The 25486-nt window shown below is 35.7% G+C and overlaps 1 protein-coding gene and 1 non-coding gene across 2 annotated transcripts in view; both read right to left on the bottom strand.

Annotated features, from left to right (window-relative positions):
- Positions 1-11985: 11985 nt before the first annotated feature.
- The window catches only part of LOC108977902 (organic solute transporter alpha-like protein), a 43660-nt gene continuing 30159 nt past the window's right edge, over positions 11986-25486 (bottom strand). The window contains exons 2-6 of the mRNA XM_018947871.1: positions 15696-15967; positions 15154-15635; positions 12624-12749; positions 12433-12559; positions 11986-12354 (exon numbers count right to left, since the gene is read on the bottom strand). Coding sequence (XP_018803416.1) covers positions 12260-12354; positions 12433-12559; positions 12624-12749; positions 15154-15635; positions 15696-15873 — 1008 coding nt within the window. The 5' untranslated portion in view covers positions 15874-15967 and the 3' untranslated portion in view covers positions 11986-12259. The remainder of the gene's footprint in view (positions 12355-12432; positions 12560-12623; positions 12750-15153; positions 15636-15695; positions 15968-25486) is intronic.
- Positions 12857-12929, bottom strand: Trnam-cau. Its single transcript has one exon. It is a non-coding gene; the product is annotated as a tRNA-Met (tRNA).

The raw sequence follows: 25486 nt of genomic DNA, 5'->3' as shown, positions 1-25486 counted from the left end.
TTAAGCCCCATAGGTTTACGGGTTTCAAAAAATCGATTTTTTATCGGCTTATTCTACAACGTCTCTAGAATATTGTTCTAATTTTTCAAGTTGATCCGAGTAATATAATAGTTTCGGACATACAGCTTTAAGAACTTATGCGCTTGAGGCTAGTTAGACTAAATGCGCCGTCTTTAAACGCGTTCTTCTGAAAACTATGTTTTTGAAGTTGGTTGCAAAATTTCTCGAGAACTACTCAACTGATCCTCGTTAAATTTTACACAGATCTTTTAGATGCGATACTTAAAGACTTGGATGACGGATTTTTTTTTTTTTTTGGTTACAACTATTTGAAATTTTGTTTTTCGAAACTTTAATTTTTTTTTTGTAAAACTGTCTGCCAAAATCCAATTTTTTTTTCTTTCATCCATGTTTTAATTTAAGATTTTAACTAAAAAACTTTTATCACTTTAGATAATTTTGTAAGAAGCTATTCTGCCAACGCGGGCCTTCTTTTTTCCAAAGGGTCACCGGAAAATTCTTATAAAATATTTCATTGTGTATATGAGAAAAAAATTGTTGAAAAGACTGCTTTTTCCCGAGGAAACCCATGTAATCCCTTAACATTTTCATTCTCTATTAGATTGACGTCTGGAGGCTGTGAAGAATACTCTAAATTTATATAGTTTTCTTGTTTCTATTGAGTATGGAATGTGCTTCTGTGATTCGGACAAATGTTAGTCTTTATTTTAGCCAAGTACGTGTCAAGGGGTTGGTTGAACGATACAAAACATGACTCATTTATAAATACTACATTGCTCCAATCACGGTTGATATTCTCCTGGGCCCAATGCAACCTTTTTTCAATGTGTGTTCTTGAAAGTAGTCGTTTGATCACAGTAGATCTCTGAAGCCTTTGTCAGTCAGTATGTGCCTAAAATGGATGAAATCAGGACAACAGTTCCACTAGTTCCCATATACTAAATACAGGGATTTCCAAACATTTGCTTGACTTTATACGACATATGAGTATTGACCAATCTGTGAGGTGTCTTAATGATATCCAGAGAGCATATATTTTTTGTAATTTTATATCGTAACACCAAAATTGGATAAAATCGGGTCAAAGTATTTTCTTGCCCTCATCAGTTCATATCTTTCCCCAAGGCTCAATATATGTACATGATTTTCATCCAATTTGATTTTCATCGAACTTTAAGGCGATTTTGTCAGTAAATGTGTGGGATATTTTAATGAAATTAAAAATTCTAAAAATTGGAAAACAATTTTTTATCCTTTTGTTGATGTTAATTTAGCTTTGATGGAGCTTATATTACAGTAAGTATATTTCATTTGTTCCAATTATGTTGATCTTGATTCGTACAAGCCAATAATATACATATGTAAGTTAATAAGATACCAAATTCGACTGTTGTGTTGAATGTTACTGCGTTTTATTAGGAAAAATATTAATAGAAAAGAAAAATGGGTTAAAAAAAAAAAATATTATATTTGTAATTTTAATCTACTTTGAGCACTTTTTTGTCATATATTTGTGTATTTATGAAGGTCTATATAAATTTATGAACTGGAATTGTAGCTTTTAATTTCTTTTTTAATAAAAAAAAGTATTATGGATGTAAACCCACTATTTTATGTTTTAGGTTATGTCCCGACCTAAAAGCACTTGCTTGGTTTAGCACTTAAAACAAAGCCTGCGCAATTGATTTCGGTGTCAAATACTGAAAAGTTCAAATCCAAGTATTTCAAAGTATTTTTATATCGAATTTCTTTGTTTGTTGTTGCTTTCAGTTGCACACTTTTAGAAAAATATTTTTAATTGAGGAATCACTTCCAAAAATTGGGAATTTTCAAAACGTTACTATGACTGATTCAATTAAAACCTCCTTCGAATTAAAATTTTTAACGCAACATCTGCAATTCCTTGTATTTGGTTTTAAAACTTTACTGAAATTTCAATAACACATTTCTACAACCGGATTAGATGACAGAAGAGTCTTAAATATACTCACAACTACCAAAATCGTTATTTAAGGAGGCATGTTGCAAACGTATGGACACCCTTACCTCCTGTTATAGGCATAAATACTGTCAGAATAGAACGATAAAGAGTTGGGAAAAACGCTGCCATCTTCATAATAAATATACTCCAAAGCAACAACAAAAGCAAGCGCAAAATACAGACGTTTCATTTCGAAGAAAACGGCGTGGCTGTGTTCATGTTCACTCTTATATATGAATATACCTATACCTGTACTGGTTTTTTATTAACGAAGTTATGTCTGTATGTCGAAAATACATATACACAACTATATATTCATGCTCAAACGTCGGCACTAGAGTTTGCGTAAAAATTTATGATTTATTTGGTCACATTCAAGTTTATTGCAAGCCACATCTTATTCTGCACACAATCGTATTCCTAGCCATAACGGATTTTATCCTTCCTCACCGAAGCATATCGTAACACAAAGCCGACATAAAACAACATAAAATCGAATGAATGGTCCGTGCACCAACCATGAGCCACATAAATAACAGTTGCTTTAAAGACATTCCCCAGAAAATCAATAACACCGGAAATGCGCAGCAGTGTTGCTCGGCAAGCCTTACAAGTACTTGAGCGCTAGCCGATGCAGTCGTAGTGAACTTAGCCTTCCTCAATTTACGAGCATATTATTTCCTAAGCCGTACTGTTATCTGTACAGCTTGTTTTTTCGCCATAAACATGGATTGCTTATTCATTATTTTGACGGCAGAGTGTAAATTTGTACTTATCCTTCAACAACGTTGCATTTTACTGTGAGCCTTGTCAGCTGCCACAAAGCGAACCTATACTGTTTCGAAAAAATTGCTACAATAAAAATTATTCTTGAAAGTCGAACTGATTCTAAATTAACGTTTTTGAAATTATGTTCGAAGTCGCCTTTGTTTAAGTTGTTAGACTTGTCAAATGTATATATAATGAAGGAGTAAATAAATGGTGGTATAACCGCGGTTATCCTTAAAGGCTTCTGAACCAAAAAACACACCAACGCTTAATCCATTTTTCAATACATTGGTCATTATAAATGATGCGTTTGATGAATGTTGTGATCAACACTTTTTTGCAAAAAAGTATTTTGTGAACAGTCTAGTAATGTTGCGTTACGTACCAAAAACATCATCGAAAATTATGTTGAGTCGATCCATTAGAGATGTTCCCTCAACTTTTGGTTTGCGACTCATATGCGGCAAGTTTTCGATTACTTCTTGACCTTCACGGTATGATTTGTTTCACGTTAATATTATATAATACCTAATAATAAGTAGTTGAGTTCATGATGAAGTAGACTCCACAATACACTTAGTAGCATTTTCAACGAATCCGTAGCCGTAATACTGTTGGAAACATAAAATTTTAAATAAAATCTTGATTCAATTGGTTGAATGGGAAAAAATGCCAGAGAAACTGTCTTCGTCATAAAAAAACAACTGCCAAACAAACACCATTTAAAATATGCAGATAAAACTTCACACGAACTTAGGAAATAGGTATATCAATCTAGGAAAATACATACATCCTATCTATTCGCTTAGCGCGCGAGTTAATACTTTAACCTTCAACCACAACCTTATGTTTCAGTGAACATTAAAGAAAAATCATCAAAACGTTATATTAGAACAATAGAAGCGCACTATCAGTACAACAAACAATAACAACCCAAATAGTTATTTACTAGTAAACAACCAGCAGCTCAATAGTATGAGCAGCGATAAGCATAGCCTATACAAGCAACCGGAACAATAGTTTGACTCGAGGTCACTTTATCATTATCGACTGCCGACTAACAAGTTACCACTTGTACCACTTGTACAGTTTAAGTGTAATATATTCAATATTGAAGTACATATGTATACGGTGAAATATTACACAAATAAAGGATCAGTCAGAACCAATCCCAATGGCTGACTTAAAACTATGTATTTATTTTATTCTTAATGATTAAATAAATTAACTGGCGCTCAACGTGGGGCAGCAACAAAAAAGGATAATCAGTAATATGCTTAGTCAGTCTGCCTGAAAGGGAAGAACCTAGTCCCTGGAAACAAAAAAAGAATTCATTTAAACCATCTAAGAAGTTTACCAGTGCATCATCCCGCACAACGTCAATCAAAAGGGATTCACATAAAAATCCTAATACGACAACAAATAGATAGTAAAGGATCAATATGCTATCCTTGGCAAACAACACGCTTTCGTGGAGAGAATATATGGTATTCCCAAGCAGCGCTCCAAAAATACAACTGGAGACCGATCTCTAGTAAAATAAATCAACAAATAAATCAGCAAGATGACAGAACAAGCAAATCTAATTGCATTAACCAACGAAGTCGCCAATAAACGACCAATATACGTTCTGGAGGAAGATATGACGAAATTACAACAAACTGATGCCACTGCATCTGCATATCCAAGATTGAGATGACACACAAGGAAGAACGAATAGTCCAAGCATTGACGTAAGAAATCCAAGCTAAAGCAATCTGAACATTCGTCACTGGACTGAGAAGTGCAGCTATCAAGAATGCCATCTATGCACGAGCCTGCACAACATTAGCAGATGCCTACAGTATCGCCCGTAAAATGCAACATGATTCACGCCATCAGAACCTCGAGTACATTCCACGATACAACCATCATCAGAATCATAATTTCAGCAATCAACATCAGAATAATTATTCTTGTCTACAACAACCTCCAGTTGAACCAATGGATATCGAGGTTACAACAAGAATCAGCAACAGCCACCACGAAATCCGCACCCTCGACAGAGCTATCAAAATCCATTTAAGAAAGTAGCAGGAGCACTGGGATACAAACGAGAACGAGATAATACAAGTCATGCTAATATACAACCGAAGAATCAACAGATCAACCAAATTACACACGATCAACAATCAAATACAGAATATGAAAAGGAAGAATATTTTTTTTATTCTAAGGCATGGGTTACCAACACTTGCAAGGACCACAGAAGAAGGTAACTCAGTGTATACTTTAATTGATAGTGGTGCAGAAGAAAATGCTGTAAATCCAAATTCCCTCACGCAAAAAGGATAGAAGTAGAAAGTAAAAAAAAAGCCACTACGGTACACGGTAAATCATTAATTAAATATAAAACCAAAGTGAATATAATAGGATTCAGTATGGAATTTTTAGAACTCGATACCTTACAATATTTCGATATCTTGATAGGAATTAAAGATTTAAAGCAAATGAAAGCAATGACAGATACAGAAAGAAATGTATTAATTGCGAAAAAGAATAAACTAACAAGAATAAATTATGTGATAGGAGAAGAAATATATAAAAAAGAAATAAATAAATTAATGAAAAGAAATGAGCAGAGTAAAACATTACGCTACGTAACTACAGTAGAGGTAGAACCCAGAAAGAAACAAATAATCCTATTTGGGTCAGACAGTATCCATACCTCTAAGCGGATAAAGCATTTGTAGAAACTGAAATAAAAAAATTATTAGATAATGAAATAATACAGCCAAGCAAAAGCCGGTACAACTCACCCATATGGACAATTTCTAAAAAAGGGAATGACGAGCAAGGCGACCCAAAAAGACGCATGGTTATTGACTTCCAGAAGTTAAATGCGCAAACAATCGCTGATAGATATACCATTCCGGACATCACCATGATGCTCCAAAACTTAGGGAAGCACAGTACTTCACGACGTTAGATTTGGAATCAGGATTTCATCAAATTAGAATAAAAAAAGGAAGGGATAAAACATCTCTCTCAATAAATAATGCCATATATGAATTTCTACGACTACCATTTGGACTGAAAAAGGCACCGTCGATCTTGCAAAGATGCGTTGACGACATCCTCAGACCATACATAGCAGTATGCGCATCCGTGTATATAGATGATGTCCATATATATATATATATTCAGCTAACCCTGAACAACATATGAAAGTTGTCACCAATATAATGCACACTTTACACGCAGCCAACATGAAAATCTGCGATGAAAAGTCAAAATTTTTTCAACGACAGACAGAATTTTTAGGACATATAATAAAAAACGTTAGAATTACAGTAGCTCCAGTAAAGAATAGAAGCCCCTGAAATTTGAAAGACTTGAGATCTTTCTTGGGAAAGACGTCATATTGTAGAAAATTTATAAAAGGATTTGCATCCATAACGAAACCATTAACACTCTACCTACGAGGAGAGAATGGTAATATTTCAAAGAATAAAAGTAGCTCAGTACATGTAAAATTAGATGACGAAGCACTTAAAGCAGTTGAAACACTAAGAATAAACTAAAAGAACAAATAGAATTATTCCAACCAGATTTTGGAAAAGGATTTGATTTGACTACAGACGCAAGCAATCATGCGATTGGAGCTGTATTGTCACAAGGCAAGAAGCCTATAGCATTCATTTCACGTACATTAACGCGAACTGAACAGAATTACTCAACAAACGAAAAAGAAATGTTAGCAATCATTTGGGCACTCAAGCTTAAGAATTATCTGTATGGTCTCACTAGTAATACTACTATTTACACCGATCATCAATCCCTAATTTTTTCACTATCAGCGGACAGCCCAAATTCAAAATTAAAACGATGGAAAATTTGTATAGAGAATACGGAGCAAAAATTAAATATATTAAAGGAGATTTAAATGTAGTAGCCGACGCACTCAGTCGTAAAGTAAACGTAACTACGAACGACTCAATACACTCGCAGGAATCATCCTCGTCAATCAGAATTAAAGATGTCAGCGCCCCAATGAACCAATTTAAAGCACAAATTGTGTTAAAAAAATGTGAACAAAATGCCTTAGAAAGAGCAACAATTTTTGAAAACCACGAGAGATTTTATGTTAGTTACGTCACACCACCAGACTTGATAGATACACTAACGACAATTATCAAAGCTAATATCACGACCTAATATCAAACCTGGTATGAAATTTATGATATTATAAACTCTTCATTTAATATAGAGAAAAAGGTCTTTTGTCAAAATCTATCAAAGGACATTACAAGTGAAGCGGATAGAGAAAATATAATGAAAGAGCACATTGAAAAGCAAAAAAATATACATTAGAGATACTTGAACCTTGCTATTGGCCAAATATAATAAATGATGTAATCCGACTAACAAAAAATTGTAGCATTTGTAAAGAGAACAAATACGAACACCATCCGACAAAACAAGTTTATGCAAAAACACCCATACCCGAAGGTACAGGCACACAAATGCAATAGGACAATAGGAAGCCAGGTCCTTCCAACGGAGTGGATGTCTTCCTCTTCCTCCGCTTCTCCCGGCGGGTACTGCGCGAATACTTTCAGAGCTAGAGTGTTTTCGTCCATTCGGACAACATGACCTAGCCAGCGTAGCCGCTGTCTTTTAATTCGCTGAACTATATCAATGTCGTCGTATATCTCGTATAGCTCATCGTTCCATCGAATGCGATATTCGCACTGGCCAACGGGTAAAGGACCATAAGTCTTTCGTCGAACTTTTCTCTAGAAAACTCGCAACATCGACTGATCAGTTGTTGTCAAGCCTCTGCACCATACAGCAGTACGGGAATTATGAGTGACTTTTACAGTTTGGTTTTTGTTCGTCGAGAGAGAACTTTGCTTCTCAATTGCCTACTCAGTCCAAAGTAGCAACTGTTGGCAAGAGTTATCCTGCGTTGAATTTCCAGGCCGACATTGTTGTTGCTGTTTACGCTGGTTCTACGACTTCAAAGTTATGACTGTGAACTGTGACGTGAGAGCCAAGTCGCGAGTGCGACGACTGTTTGTTTGATGGCATGGAGATATTTCGATTCTATCCTGACGGAGTTTTTGGTGTTTCTCAACGTCAGTTTATACAGCCGTATAAGTTTTGCGGGGATACTAAATTCAGACATCGCGGCATAAAGGCAGCTACTTTTCGTGTTGTTGAATGCAGCTTTGAAATCGACGAAAAGACGGTGAGTGTCGATTCTCCTTTCACGGGTCTTCTCCAAGATTTGGCGCACGGTGAATATCTGGTCGGTTGTTGATTTTCCAGGTTTTTGACGGTGAGCTTTAATCTTTCATACAATACGCTCGATAGAACCTTATATACAATGATTAGGAGGTTTACCTCACTGTTATTAGCGCAGATTGTGCAGTCTCCTTTTTTGTGGATTAGGCATAGCACACTTACATTCCAATCGATGGGCATGCTTTCGTCCGACCATATTTTACAAAGAAGCTGTTGCATGCTCCTCATCAGTTCTTCGCTGCCATGGTTGAATAGCTCGGCCGGCAATCCATCGGCCCCGCCGCTGGATTGTTCTTCAGGCGGGTAATTGCTGTTCAATCTTCTTCATGGTCGGGCAATCAAACCGGGTGTTTGTTTACGTGGCGGGTACCAAACCCAGCGCACAATCCTATGTTGGGGATATTTCGCCTTGTCACTTTACCTCGCCTTCAAACGGATGTTCTTATGCTACCCAGAGAGTGCTTGGTCAAAGACCGGAAGTCACATATAAAATAATCGTTTCTGGCCATTCCCAAATGAATGGCAATCAGAGAACTTTCCTCACGTGAGCTTCTACACATGACTCCATCCTCCATTTTAAACAAGTGGCAACCTTATAAATGTCTTTGATCTAAGGACTTTAACAAAAAGCAATTCAATAGTTATGCATCAATGCCTTTTCTCAAAAAGTTTATTATTGTGCCATTAAAAAAATTCCGAGATTTTGTACTCAGTAATACATTACAAGCATATTAACTGCATATCAGCTAAACTCGTGCACCGATTGTTTCAATTCATCTACTTAATAATTCACAGCCTCTCCGATACTCGAACATACGCTGTGTTTTCTTTGCTTAGTTAACCAGAAGTGTTTAACGAACCGGTGGCCGGTTCGCAACAAAAGCACACTTTCATCCCGTTCGCGCCACTAAATACATGTGTATGTCTATATGCGCTTGTTTTTATGCATGTGTGCGTGCGTAGCATTTCAACTCATACGCGTGCCTAGCCTGCGCATTTTAGTGCTTAGCGCCTCTTTGATTTATTGATTGAAAATTCCATTTGCACTTTGAATTCCCACGCAAAATAGGTCATTAGTGCGTTTGTGTGCGCCGAGAAGCATTTAAATTCATTTGGGCGCCTAAAAGCAGGCAAGCGGAACTAAATATTTGATTCGAACAGCAAATTACTATAGTTGAATTGTATACCCAGTAAGCGAAAGGGATTAAGCTGGTTTGTAGTTGCATATATGTATGTGCAGCGAAGAAGATTTTATTGAGAAGGATGAATTCAAAAACTGAAGACGAGAATAAAATGTTTGAACAAAAATTTATAGCAAAATTTGCTTACTTGTTTAAGAATATTAAATATTTTTAAATACATACATATGTATGTATGCGAGTCGAGAGTTTTTAAATTTATTTTTAGGCTTTTTTATTTAATTTAAAAAGCTTTGATATAAAGCTTTAACGGATTAAATATTCTGCAAACTAACATTTTTATATTGAAGCTATCTTCAAAAAAATAATGTGTCAGTTATATTGTTTTTATTCTATTCACTAAGCTTTACTCGTTTGGTTCAGTTGACATATTTGAGTGCTCTCTCGACCGAATGGTTAGTCCATTGGCAGCCGAGTGTAAAACAATTTAATTTGCTTATGAAAGTGATATAGGATTTTGTTGTTTTTGTAAGCATGTGAGGAGCATGCTTAAAAGGAGAATTTATTTATTCTTTTAGTTCCCCAATTTAATTGCCAAAAGTACTAGATTCTTTTATTATGTGTTATTTGGTTATTTATTCGTATGTAATAAGTTGGATGGCTAGGAAATACATTTTTATTGCAAATATAACTTTTCGTTTGACTTTTCCAACGAACAAGTACCATATTTTACAAGTCACTCATCATCCCTGTCCTGCTGTATTGTGCAGAGGCATCTGATAAGTCGGCTTACGAGTTTTCGATAGAAAGGTTCTGTGGAAAATTTAAGGCTCTTTCCGCATTGGCAACTTTGAATACTGTATATGATGGAACGAGAGTTGTATGAGATATACGACGGCACTGACATAGTTCAGTGACGTAGGAGGAAGACCTCCACTCCGTTGGAGAGGTCAGGCGGAGAAGGACTTGGCTTCACTTGGTGGCTCGAATTGGCGCCAATTTGCTGAAAGAAGAAACGACTGTTGTTCACTCGGCTATAATTGAAGAAAAAGAAATTTCGAATTTTTCTGTAACACGTTGTTCTACGTTTTAGTTGACGATATGTTATGCGACTTAGCCAATTATCATGTGTATTTATTTCGAAATTGAGAGCTTTATTCCATGTTTGCCATGAAGTTTACAGCCGTCGAAAGGAAACCTCAGAAATTTATGATTATTTATAAAACTAAAATTTTGCAACAGGGTGTGTAAGATCTCTTGCCTCACTAGCGAAAGTAATCTTCATCTCTATTCGCTGGTCAAATCGTCCAGGCCAATTAGACTTACTTTTTTCATACCAAAATGAAAGGAAAATATTGTAGACAACTATATAAAATCGAAGGAGCTGAAAATTACAAACCTACACGCCAGTTAGCACGCGTACAGAGCAGGTAAGATTCGTTTTGATGCTAAAAGAGGTTGCCCTCAGGGTGGATTTTTATCTCCCTACTATAGAGCCTGGTAGTAGGTGAGCTCCTTGAGTTGGTCCCAAACAATGGGATTCGGTGCCAGGGGTACGACATTGTCATAATGGCGCGAGGTAAATTTGAGAATACTCTAGAATAGGCCAAAGGAGCTTAAGTCTAGCAATGGGATGGTGTAATACGGTAGGGTTAAATATCAATCCAATCGTCGTCCCTTTTACAAAGTGAAGATCTCTTTCGGACTTAAGACCCCTAACACTAGGTGTCAGAGAGTTGGAGATGACTAAAAATATTGAATTCTTGAGGCTCCCAAACATGTTGTATTAACATGGTGCAGAGCCATCGAGGCTCATGATATGCAGACGCCTAGCCGGTAGATCCTTTGGCTTCAAAGCAGATATTGTCAGGTGACTGTATACAATGATAGTAAAGCCCTATTCTCACTTATAGAGCGGTTGCTTGGGCATCGAGAGCAGCGCAGTCTTCGGTAGGCCTTCATAGGTCTTAAGGGAAGACACACTACCAAACCTTCTTCCAAGAGACGTCGTACGGAAGAGGGTAAACTTCACTTGGAGCAGGCTTTGGGGACCGCATACCAAGCTATCCGTACCATTGGGATGTTTACCGAGCGTGTTTGCTATAAGACCGTGTGAAGAAATCGTATTGCTATACTAAGCGATAGTCAAGCGGTACTAAAGCGATCTCAGCTTATGAATTGAAATCGCTATTAGTGGAGGACAACTAACAGTTTACAACCGTGTACAGCTAATCTGGATGCCGGTGCATAAAGGTAACGACGACCCCCCGCTCTGCAGGGGCTTCCAAGATGACGGAGCTAGAACCATGCATAGCGGTGGGGTCTCACACCATAAAGGAGTTGTTCCGCATAGAGGAGAAAGTGGGAAAGAACGGCACTGGCAGGTTATTTAGCAATATTTAGAGAGACCTCCCCCGAGAGCATTGGATTGCTCAGCAATTTAGAGAAGGAGGCTCAAGATCTTAGGATCCATCTACGTGGACTGGGATCATACCATCTCGCGCCCAGTAAATTTGTGACCATATGTGATATAGGAGAGGACACAACGGACCATTCAATTATTTTCTATCTATCTACACCATGGCTACCATGACAACGGAACGAGCAAACGAAGTTAAAGTTTTTTCTTGTTTTTGATGATGATTTTGTATCTTAACACAGTAAAGTATGTAGATAATTATATATTTGTTTTATATTTCTCACTACAAAATATTATACACTACTTAAAAATATAGTTATATTTATATAAAATTCTAGTTAATGGTAGATTAAAATGTATTGAAAGTATTTAGCTATCACAATTTTTGCCATTATCGTTTATAAAATTAATGGTGCTGAATTTTTTTAATTATTTAAAGAAAAAGTCGAGCTAAAGTTTAAATTTTAAGCTACCTGACCTGTGACAAATGACTAAACATAAACCAGAGTTTACATTTCGTAAAAGTAGATTAGGACTACTTTGATAAAATAAGAACTATATTTTATGAGCACTACTTTTAAAACAAACTAGCTACATAAGTACAAACGTAAGTATTTAAGTAGATTACTTAAGTAATTGTCTTCAATTATCGTCGATTATAACTGGAATTCTGTAAGCACTCTGAGCGAGTAGCGACACCAGAACCATCTCCACCACGACCAAGCTGTTGATGATAGCTGCAAAAGGAAGGAACGATTGTAATGATTAAATTGCAATAATATAATTGTAAATAGTTGAGAATTAGTGAAACTTACACTGCTTATAGATAATATGATTCATCGGATAGTCGCCGCCTAGTAATAATTTATCCAGCTGCTTGTCCAATATGAGATACTGCATCTTGCACAGCAATAAAATTAGCTGAAGTGCGAACATTTTTTTCTAAACGACAATTAATTACAAAATTACAGTTATTTATTATTATTGAAAATGTAACTTAACTCACCGTGGTACTGTAATCCGAATGTAAATTATTCACCACACGCACCGTTATATTCAGCCCCCATGAACCGAGTATAATAGAAGTAATGATGAATGGCAGAAAATAGTATTGCACATCGTGGAATAAAGCCTGGTAATGGAAAATGTAATCAATAATTTGTACAGTTCTCATTAAATTAAAATTAGTATACAGGAATCATAATAGTAGTTATTTTAATACAATCGAAAAAATATTAATGCCCCGGGTGAGGCTCGAACTCACGACCTTAAGATTATGAGACTTACGCGCTGCCTACTGCGCCACCGAGGCTACACCTCTTTCTTGTCAGATAACTTACAAATACTTGGCAACGTTTGTTGTTGTTGTTGTAGTAAGAACAATAGCATACGTTGTTGTGGATTATTTAAATAGTCTAATGTACATATTTGCCTTTTATTTATAGCATTGCCAGCGGCTGTTGGTGGGCTTCGGCTTTATTTATCTATATTATTGGCGTTAGACAATTATTACACCAAACAATTGGTGTGGCGCTCCAATGACTCTTTTTGCTAGTTCCTTTGGGCTATACTATAGACTCTAGTGAATACTATTATTCTAATATCAAATTGGTTAAACACCATATTTTTATCGACGGTACGAGGTGATAATTAGATTTTTGGTTGATCAATTTTTTATTGGATTTCAGGCGTGACAAATAAGTTAAATACTATATTTCTTCCAACGAGATGATAATTAGATTATTTGATGATAAAATATTTCTGCAATTCAGTTATAACAACTAAGGTAAATACTAAATTTTGATTGACTGCACGAGGAGATAATTAGATTGATAATAGATTTCTGGAATTCATGTATAACCACCTAATTTTAATATAATCGTGTCATTTCTGGATGCAAAGTTAAAGTGGAAGGAGCATATTCAAAGAAAAGTTGCAGAACTAAAACTAAAATACAACAAAATAAATTGGTCAATCGACAAGAAATCACCCTTAACAACCTCAAATAAAATTTTAGTTTACAACCRAACGTTAAAGCCCATTTGGACATACGGAATTCAGCTATGGGGATGTGCTGCACCTTTATACATTGAAATGGTGCAAAGATTCCAAAATAAAGTTCTACGAATAATTGTAAATGCCCCGTGGTACATACGGAACTTAGATCTCCATCGTGATCTTCACATAAACATGGTTCGGGAAGTCATTCGCGAAACGGCATCGAAACATGCCMCAAGGTTGCAAAACCACGTAAACGCTGAAGCCCGACAACTAGGAGAGCCTAGAAATAGCATGCGCAGATTGAAAAGAACAACGTTCCATGACCTTCTAAGCAAATAACAAATATTATAATATTTAGTTTTTAATACAAAGTCTAATTTTGAAAAAGCTTCTTAATAGAGCTTTATTCTTTTACCTTATAAGTGAAAAATATTGCTTGTTAGTACATTTGTCACTAGTTGCAATTTGCATGAAATGTAAAACCATATCTTGTTACGTTTCAATAAACAAAAACAAAAAAAAAACAAAAAAAAAAAAAAAAAAAACAAAAAAAAAAAAAATTACAGCGTGACAGACAGACCTTTTTTGATTCTATTTATAATTTTTTCCGGAACTTACCACGTTTAATCATTTATACAATTAAGATCGTACGAGCTGCATTAAGTGTTGGTTATTTTGAACTTATTTTTTTAGTTAATGGCTTAAGTTCATCAAGGTTTCAAAACTGGAATATGTCGAATTTTATGGGTTCTAAGAAACCCTGCAGCTGTCTGCAGAACTTTATGCAAATATAATAAAGAGTCCTACAAGGTTTGACTTGGATGTGCCTAACACTTATCGATATAAATACTAAATAATTAGAAAATATGGCTGAAATATTCAAAATATTCTTTGTAGGAGAAAATATTGTCGTAGTTGAGGGTTTTCTTAGAGCTGATCCATTTAAAAAGAGCGCTATTCTATTAATGTTAAACTATCTTTAGTTTTCTACCAACTCAAAAAATGATGACCTCGAGATGTATTTGCCGAGAAGGGAAGGAGATATTTTAACTAAGCTTGGTAATATAGAGGTGGTCGCTCTTTGGGCTCCAGACAAGCTAAATTTCCGCATTTGGGACGAAGAGCAATCTGAGAAATGCAAGAGCTGCCATTCCATACAGAAAGACAATTCCAGTTACCAGCCGAAATACTCTAAAGCATCGTCGAAAATTGGACTCAATGGATGGACCATCTAAAGTCGGCAACATTTGAAAGGGATAATCTTCAAAAATTAATGCCAAAGAATGCTCTTTTGACTGCTAACAAACATTCTCCATTAAATGTGAAGTTTTTGTGTGTTTGATTGAAAAAATGAGGGAAACGCATCTATCCAATATACATATAATAAGACTTTACCGCTTTAAAATTATTGATGTGCCTTAGAAGGACTAATGGATTTATGAGATTAGTGCACAGTGAGTAGTTAAGACAACGCTGTGACATTTCATCCGACCAAATGTAAAAGTATTTAAACGATAATAGTTCATTTTACTCACCATATCATTGTAGAAGATGCCATTCAACACCAACATTATGCTGCCCTGAACGAATGCCATTTGATAAACAAGGCATCGCAGTACTACAAATCGCCCCCTAGTAGGCGTCACACCTGGTAAACATACGCAACAGCAACAACATGGTGGTGTCTTAATCGCCACAGCCATGCCCGCTGTCTCCTTAATGAAACTGGTCTCAGAGCCAATATAATGGCCGCACAGCTGATAAAAGAAGACGGCGCCGACCGTAAACGAGAGATGCATCACAGTGTGGAAGGTGAACCATAGTTTCGGCAAGAGTAGTGTGAGCAATGCTGCAAGGCTGATGAGCGGGTACAAGGACACAAGCGCTATGGAAGGAGCTAGCAGTGGCTTGCGAAGACGTTGCTGAAGCTTAGCCAAGGTCGTGAGAAAAATGGAAATGGTGAGCATAAATGTTAAGACGGAGACGAATATGCAAAGTGTGACGAAGGGCGTGAGATCTGCGGGAGAGCAAAAAATATATATTATTCTTTAGCAAGAGCGATCTAAGCTATACTCACTGTTGTAGTATTCTGCTAATGTGGGATGTGCGAAAATGCTCTTTTCATCATCGTAGGTTAGGTTGTTAAACTCCTCGCTATTTAACGCTGGCGTCACTATTAGATCTCCGTTACTGCTGCCTGTGAACGACGTAGTGGAATCTAGCGCTGTTATGGGTTCTTCAGTAGTTGTGGTCATTTCTCACAAATCTTTTATCTTCTGCCGACTTCGCTTAAACAATTTTGTATTGATGCCGTTGGATCTCCAGTGCTATCTAAGGTGTGTGATGAAGCTGCAAGTGAAGCAAATATTAATTTTTAAAAGCTTTGAGTAGGCGTTTGCTTAGCACTACGTTTGCTTAGCATTATTCTAATGTTTAGTTTAAAATCGGTTTTATTTGATGTCTGAAAAACCTTAAAATTTTGTTTAAATATTTATTTTTGGATACAAGGTATGTACTAATTCAAACACAATGGCTCTTCAAAAATTGTACAAAAATATACTGTTATTGGATACCTTTTGAGTAGCATGTTGTGAAAGGAGTGCTTAAACCAATATACCTAAATAAATAAAATTACAAGTACTTATGTATAGCACCCTTTTAATATTGGCACACTTCAAAAAGTTCAATGTGATACTATTTGACGACAACAGTGATATCGAGAAGTTTTACATTGCACAACTGTAAAGTTAGTGTGCGAAAGGGAGCACCCTCTTACAAATCGAACGAAAATATGAAGATAATGAACCTAATGGACGTCCGAAAGAAAGAGATGCTCTTACGGGCAAAAACTGAAATATCCACAAAATTACTTTAGAAGACTTTAAGATGATCGTAGATCAAGATGATTCGCTCTAAGGATATCAGGTAAAGGATAAAGGATATGCAAAAGCTCTGAAGAAAGTGAGCACCACAAGATTATAATGGAGACTATGAACTGCGTCACAAATCAACAAAATTATTAGAAAAATTGGGTAAATTGGACTTGGGTATTTGGACATTTTGCAACCGCCCGAATCCACAGCTCGGTTCTTTTTATTGTCATACCTCAAGAGGATCTTCGCTGAACGAAATTTAACCACAATGTTAAAGTTAAATCGTAGATTGGTAGAACTGTTATCCAAAACTTGTAGGATCGCTAAAATTAGTATATACAGCTATAAAATGGTCGAACTTTTCTAAAGTAATGTACTTTTCTTTAAAACTAATCCAACTTTTAAGCCTGGTAAACAATAACCCAAATATCTAGACGAAGACTGAGTTTACGAACTTCGCGGAAGAGAATGTTTGCTATAGTTCTGTGCACAACTGTGAACGACTACATTTTGAGTGCCATAAATATGATATGTTATTTGCCCCTTCCCCCAAACGAATTTGCTGAACTCATTCAGCTGTGAGTGCTTGTAAAAGAGTTGATACAAAATATTTGTTTTACTGCTAGACGATAGCTTGACGTTGTTGCACTAGAGGTATCTACGTTAATCAATATATAGTATTGTATAACAAGTGTCATAGCGTGTTTAATTTGTCACAACGAGCTAAGTGGATTTGCAAAAAAGTTTCAGCAGATTTTATTTACATAACTAAAATAATTGTTTCAATGTTCAAGAATATCAGGCCTTTGATTTAAGTAATTTATATACAAATATATATACATACGTACATGTACGGATGTCAACATATTTCTATCTTGCAAGTGCACTTGTCTAAAAGTTTTCTTTGGAAATCAAACAAATTTAGTAAGACAACGTAAAACTTATTTCTAGAAATACAAATAATGCTCAATTCTTCCGACTTTCCATGTGATGCATGAATTTAATTTGAATCCCACAGAACTCTATCAGGCATTACAATGCAATCAATATAATGTTTGTGGTGTTCTTGGTATGTCAAACAGAGACCTGAGTGTTTTCGACGGAATCGATTATGTTAAAAACATATCTATACATTCACACATACATACGTATGTAAGGCAGACAAACGCTCATTGATTGCTTTTGAGACAACACAAGGCATGTGTCTTCTACATGTACATATGCATGCATGTCTGTGCTTAAAATTGAACTTTTTGGATTTTCGTGCAAATTTTATTTTAGTCTGAGCCATCCTAAGCTTCAATTTACAAAAGTTATTCAAATAAGATGCAGGCTCTGTATTGAACTTTGACCTGTTCGTTCTGACTTAATTATGTTTCATAAAAATATCAATTAACGAAGGAACAGTGGCGCTATCGAGGTGTTCGTGCATTTATTTCGAACACTGAACCGAAATTCTATATAGATTACGAGCTTAATTTCCAATTTTCGATGACTCGTTCGAGTATTTCGACTAGAAAGTGGCGAATGACATTCACGCTCCATGGCCTGTTTTGCTCCAAGGCCTGAATCCAAGCAGGATTGTCCGCATAAATTTTAGACTTTCTATATTCCCACAGGAAAAAGTCTAACGGTGTTATATCACAAGATCTAAGTGGCCAATCGATCGGCCCAAGATGTGAAATTATCTGCTCACCGAAGTGTTCTCTTACCATTGATCCATTGATTGATGTGGTGTGTGGGAAGTGGCACAGTTCTGTTGAAGCCTAATGTCGCTTATCATGGCGCGTTAAACGTTGCGATTGACGGTTTCGTTTTCATCAGTAGCATTTCTGAAGAAATATAGACCCAGGATTCCACAGGTACCGTTCCAAAAACCACTCCAAACGGTTGGCAAGTTGCTCTTCGTGCGCCAATTTCGCTTATTTATATACCTACTAAGCTAGAACTGTTGAACAAAATTTGACTAGAAAACGTCGGATCTTCTTGGAACTTTTCGAAAGCCCATAGATGCGATGTTGTTTGGGAAGTTCGAGCGGCTTTAGCTCCTGCACAAGCTGCATTGTGAACACTTTCAAATTAAGTTCTCGTCGTAAAATGCGCCAAGTGGTTCTATAAGTCAGTCCGAGTTGCTGCGAACGGTGCCGAATTGACTCTCCACGTGTACACATCGTGTACACTGTCAGTCACGACTGCTGTATTTTCTTCATTGTGAGGTCTATTCTTTGGAATGCTATCCAATAATGAATGCTGGGTCTCAAGTAGGCCAATTATATTGAACAGAAATTGAGCGAAGCGCTCTTTATAGAACGTGAATTTTCACAATGGAGTTGAACGATTAGTGAACGTTGTTCGGGCGTAAGTCTTACAAGTCAGTTATTTTTTCAAGAACATACGTAAAATTATCAGGGTAAATATATTGTCTTGCGATGGTGCCGTCTGGTTCTGAGTTCTAGCTTCTGCAAGCCCCCATATAGGGACAGCTCCCTTATCTGGGCGAAAAACGGTTGATGTCCGGTTATGAGGAATTTAACCGGATATTTATTTCAATAAATTATTTACATTTTTTCCAAAAGGTAGCTATCATTCTCGAGAATACAACCGACAGAGAATAGAATTTAGACATATAATTTAAGCAGATGTCACCCCTCCTTGAGCGGTTTTCGCATCCTCGATTTTGTAATGTTGTTGTTTTCATCCCATACATTAAATAATGTCATCATTCCAACTATTAAACTTAAAACCCTACGATTAGCATCAACATAACATTATTTCTATGCATTCGTATGATTTCAAAAACCTGCCTTAAAATAATATTCTTATATCAGATGAAGTTAGAGTAATATACATGAGTACCCAGTCATTGGACCTGATAATTATGCTCGTTAAAAATTTTAATCAAATCATCGTTGGCAATCGAATTTTTACCAAATTATGTAATTGAAAGATAATTAGTATTTTCCGCTAAAACCTTAATTATGACATAAAACTTAGTTTGTAAAGTCAATTATTCCACTTCAGTGATTGACAAAAAGCGCCATCAATTAAGTGAACTGTTGGTAATCTGATACTGACAAATTACCTCATAATTGCTTATTAACGTTTTTAGTTAGACATCGCCAGTAAATGAATGGTAAATGATTTCGTTTTTTCCAAATTTTTTTTATTATTATTTTTAATCGCGTCAAAACAAGTGCAGAGATAATCAGCTGCACCTCGAGTTGGCAGAGTAATGATATGCGGCGGCATTGTTCCTTGGCTTATCAGTAATCATAGCCACTCAAGTGGCATTAAAGCGCTGTCATTTGATAAGCGAAGAAGCAGGCAAAAAGCATTGGAATCACAAGTGGCGGCAATATTCAATAATTACCGCTATTTGTAGTTGTCACTGAAGTGACAAATGTCGAGGCAAACGGCAGTGGTCATAAGTCCATTGCGTTTTACATGCAAGCGCTCGCAAGTACTTAAGTATTTAAGCATTTGGCAATTGGTCAGCCCTGAAATGCGTCTAAGCTGTTGAATGGAAACATAAAAAGCGAATGGAAAAAAGCCATTCATCAAAGCACAAATTCACGGTCACTGGATAGAAATCTCTTTCGTAATATCAACCAAATTAAAAGCATCATTTAAAGAAAATAACGAAATTAGCTGAAAATAAGAGCGATATTAAAAGTTAGTTGAAAGATGCCAGCCAAGTTGCGATAAATGTTTGCGCGCAATTAAACGTCACTGAGCACCGTTGCTCGACTTTGGCCGGCGTGTGACGTTGAGTCAAACCAGTTTACCGCTAGAAAGAGCGAAAAGGCGCCGTAAAGGGAGCGAAAATATTATAAATTGTTTATGGCACGCTTATGTAATATCTAGCGCCAGCAAATGAATGGTCGCGAGTTGCGTAAAATTTTGGACGGCTTTCGTGTTTAGCTGCCACTGTTATGTGCGGCAATGATTAAAATGAAAAGGAACGGCAACACTTTTAATTGCCGATTTATTGCTCAATGCGTGACCTTTGCAATTAAATGCGTCTAAGTTGTGAACGCACCCGAGAAAAGATGGTTTGCGAATTGTCCAAGATGTTTAATGATTGCAAGAGAATGGTATCAGTATATTTGGTCAAGGTTTTAGTTCCGTTATTACTAATCGATAATTTTGGGAGCAGTGTTATTATAATTTCAAGTAATGTCCTAACGAAGTCTGCCTTTAATTTCAAGGAACTATTTCTATAATTCTTTAACCAACGCAGGTGTGACACTATTCCAGTTTTTCTTTCTAATTTAGTAGAAACCAGACAGCTTATAACATATGTACATATATAAACTACTCAATGAAGTTTAATAATAAAATAAGGAGATTGATTAAAAAAGGAGTGTTGGAGTTGGTCTCCTGTGGACCGATTATAATCTATTTTCGTTATTTGAGAGTAATGTGTTGGCTGTAAGGGTTCATATATATAGCATATTCGACTTCCTTTTTCCGGAGACGGACGGAGATGGTCTTACTAAGGCTTCATCCTTAGCATTAAACAACATGTAATAATCGAAATAGCAACTCTTAGACGGATAAGATTCGTTCGAATTTCGGTAAAGTGGAGCCGGATATGTTATATTATGCATATGATCGGTATGTAAGCGAATCTTTCGAAGTCTCCCCAAGATGTGCCAAGGTTTGTGAGATATATGATGTCTAGGACAAGTTTTCTGCCGATGTATACGGTACACAAGCAACTGGAAGTTCGAAAATCTTTCTATTAATTGTGTGGGGCTAAGAAATTATACTCCGATTCAACCAATTTTTGGCATAGAGGCACACTATTATTAATTTAACCAAAAGTGGGGGGTGCAACGCCCAACCTTTAATTTTAGACCACGATTCCCATAAAGCCATCTTGTATCATCCTGGGCTTAAAAACTAATATTTCTGGCAAATTTTGTTATAGATTTAACTCGCATTTTGCAGTTTTTAATAAAACCATATGTGGGGAGAGGGCGGGGATATAATCCGATTTCAATCATTTTCAGACTGTCGGTAAGAGTTCTCATAAAAATTTTCTTAAGCGAATTTGGCTGTTTTAGCTTTAAGTGTTTAAAAGGTATGTATATATACAATAAACTTTCTAGTGTGCGGGGCCGTCCCCATTTTGAGAAAATATTTGACCCCAAGTGCCCTTGCTACCGCAGTTATTTTCTCAAATTACAGTTTTGCATCTTAATTTAGTGTTAAAAGGCGTTTTGTAGGCGTGGTAGTGGTCCGATTATTCCAATCTTCGAACTCGCCATGTGTACTAAATTTAATTAAGATATCTCAATTTTTGCTGAAGTTATCGTTTGCGCGGAGGGACGGTCAATCGTACAACTCGACTGGTTTTAAGTGATACAAGCAACCGTTAACTAAATAAAATTATTGTACTCTGTTTCACCATGTTGCTAGAGTATAAAAAATATTATTTCAAGTAAAATGACCAGAAGAAGATGAAACTTCAACAATCAGTGGAACAGAGAAGCCCACGAAAACGTAATGAAAGCGACTTTCGGATTTGCAGCGACCAGCAGCGTAAAAGAGCCCGTGAAACATTTTAGGTGTTCTTATCTTTTGGAATCACGTGTCGCCGCCCTCGCAAAATGTAGGATTCAGAAAGGGTTCGTGCATTACGACTATATGATATGACCAACGGCTTTTCGCTTTTACCGAAAGTTCCGTTTTATTCATTTATTAGGTCTATGCGATCCCACGGTTGAATAGGTGCTTTTCATTGCAAATATTTTGGTATTTTTATTCCATCTCAATTCGAAATGGATATTCTTTGTTAGTCCTTCGTATAATAACACCTGACGAAATAAATGCATGTTTAAAACAATCGTTCCCTCATGTTTTTAAATCGCCTGGATATTCCCGGAATGCCATCACATAATCTTTGTTTGAGGTTGGTTCACATATAATTCCTCTGGGTAATTTGGATACACGTCAATTATGGAACGTTGGTTATCAAGAAGATCACAGATAATATTATTGAAGCAACAATTTCGACCGAAGAGTTTAAAAGAGAAATGATCAAGTTTCCAAGTACTCCAATGCTACTGTCAAAGCTTACGATGCCATTCAGAAGACTACAGTTCTCAGTCCCTTTAGCATACAAATAAGTATCAGAGCGATATAATGTCCCCTTGCGGTTAAAATTTCGAAAACCCACACCTACCCCATTCATAATGTTAAACGTTGAATGTTATCAACTAAAAGTTATTATTTTACAGAGTTAAAAATAAGTTGTATTAATTATTTTCAAATTATAAAGTATTTGAAGCCTGCGAAGTTTTAAACACTTTTTCCTTACATTCACAAGTAATACTTCAATGTATTCAATAGCTTAATCTCATACAAATTATAAACATATGTATATCACTTAGTCACATCAACGGGTGACCAGGGTCTACTAGTAAACATTTGTCTAAATGATAAAAATAACCAAAATTATGATAAATATGTAAAGATTCTCGTGACTACAATGAAATTTTGAGGACGTAAAACTTTTTTTCGAATTCAAGTTTCGAATTGTTCACAATTTTTCGCCTTGATTGTGTCTAATTAATGCCGCTGTCAGCATAAATTAATCCTTAACAAATCGTATGCAAATAAATTTATTATAATTAAGCAAAAACTGGCGGCAAACAGCAATCCGCTTAAGAGTCCCAACATACTTACATAACGAATTATACATTCACTACGGAGATGCTTGTGAGGCATTTGTGCAAATTAACGGGCAGACAATAATAGAAGTAGCAAAACGGCGACCAAAAATCCGTCTGGCCCCATAAGATAGCTAATTAGTTAACTAATTTAAAGTTGTTTGTGTTGTAAATTATTATCCAATTAACGACAATATATTTGCACTTACTCACATAACGGTACTAAGAAGCTTAAATCAACAAAACGTTAAGTACCGAAATTAGACAAATAAATTTTAAAAGAAGTTTTATTTTTTAACGAGATTAACTCAATTGCGTCGATATTAATGGAATTAGACTTGAGTGATTTAAGGAAATGTTGCATTAACTTTCACTTAAGATTTCTTCAACTTTACTGAGCTCTAGATTATATGGGAAAGACGGAATATACTATTTTAAACAATAAAACCCTATGTAAGTACCACACTATCTGCAAAATATCTTTACAATTAAGTGAAATGCTTCAACTCAACTTATCATTAATTCCGCAATTAATATAAATTGAATCTTACTTGGATTCTAATCAAGAAAAACTTGCATGTTTTCTGCGAATATTCGTTTTTATTTGAAGCTTCTCGGAATCGCAATTGCACAAATTGTCATTGAGAACTAAATAATGCAACTTTGTGCAACATAAAATATAGGAAAAGTGTCTGTCTCTTGACGCTTCAGAGAAGTCTGAAATTAATAAAAGTTTAAACATAGATGCATTGTACTGTTACAATGAAGTACATAGCAACATACATAAATAAAATCGTCTGACACGAAATTGAAACACGTAATTTGCAAATTTATTATGAAATCTATGAAAATTTAAATGAAATGACTTACATTCTTTCAACTGAATTTTCTAATTCAAATTGACTCAACAGTCTGGCCGATGATAACATTGATTGTAACACATCTGAGCTTGCATAAGTATTTATGTAACTATTCATAAGAATAATGGAGTGGATCGATTTGGTTCAAGAACTAGTACAAAAGCAGCTTATTTTGAGGTGGTATTGGTTCTCGACCTACATATGTATACATCTATATTATACATTAGAGAAGACAAAAGGAGACGCGCCTTAGACTACTTTCGCATATGTTTAAGTTTTATTATGCTCACAATGTCACTCAAAAATCGTCCGTAGTATCCAACAGACGCTTTACCTTATTCGACACATTCTGTTTCATAAAAACTGGAGAATCAAAAACTGTTTCTTTTTCACTTTTTTCGACTTTCTTTCTTCATATCGACTCAGAAAACGAATAATTTCTTGCCTTTCACAATTATTCACTGGGTTATTTATTTTGGCTGCAATTTTATAGAAGTTTCACTTTTATTGGTCATGTGCTGCTGATGCATGTGACTTCAGTAATTGCTGGTTATCAATTATAATATGAATTTTTGTGTAAATATTTGCATTTACTTGCAATATGCTAGGCATCGTCTACGAATGACATGCAATAATATTTATTGAACAAAAAAACAAAAAAAAAAAAACAAAACACCTGAGTTACATAAGAACACGCTAGGTTTGGAATTGCCACATATTAAGTTAGTTGTTGACATCATACTTCGGGAAGAGAAAGAGAGAGGAATAGGAAGTCCGCTTTAGCATGTGCGCAATTTGTCTTTGGTTCTAAGTAAGTTTCTAACACATTATTATCGCTAGTTTCAGTTAGAGAAGCTTTTACGTTTAAAGTAACGGATGTTTTGCTCTTCTATTTATGGATCTCTAGGTGATATATTAGCCGTTCTAGTGTTACTCTCTAGCGAATCGAACGAACTATGCCATATGCTCAAACAAACGGGCAGCTTTGATGCAACACTGCATCCAGATGTCCTCTGATGCATGGCTAAAATTGTACTGATTTTTGTTGTTGCTTTTTTTTAAATTTTTGTAATGTATTTTAAATCTTAAATTTATAATTTGCTAGTCTCATATTTTCTGTCAAAACATTAAACAAGCGGTCTTCTACTTATTATAATAATTATCAATGGTAATTATTAAGGCCATATATACTATATATTGGAAAATAGTTCACTTTTCTCACTAGTTGTTAACGTAGGATTTTAGATCGATTGATTTAATAGCAACTGACACATTTTATCCTGTAGTTTCTTCCTTAATCAGGGATCAATTATTATTACTCTGGGATGCGTATCACTCTGCAACCCCAAAAATTTGGCTTTGAAAGTCATACATTGGAAGGACTATATATACAAGACTATATATACAAGATATGATGTAAAAATTAATTTTAAGTGTGCTCTGCCCAATCCACAAAAA

The sequence above is a fragment of the Bactrocera latifrons genome, unplaced genomic scaffold (assembly GCF_001853355.1).
Source record: "Bactrocera latifrons isolate USDA-ARS-PBARC rearing strain unplaced genomic scaffold, ASM185335v1 scaffold_97, whole genome shotgun sequence".
In the NCBI taxonomy this organism is placed as follows: domain Eukaryota; kingdom Metazoa; phylum Arthropoda; class Insecta; order Diptera; family Tephritidae; genus Bactrocera; species Bactrocera latifrons.
Note: the sequence above shows the minus strand (reverse complement) of the source record. Positions and strands in the feature narration are given on the sequence as shown.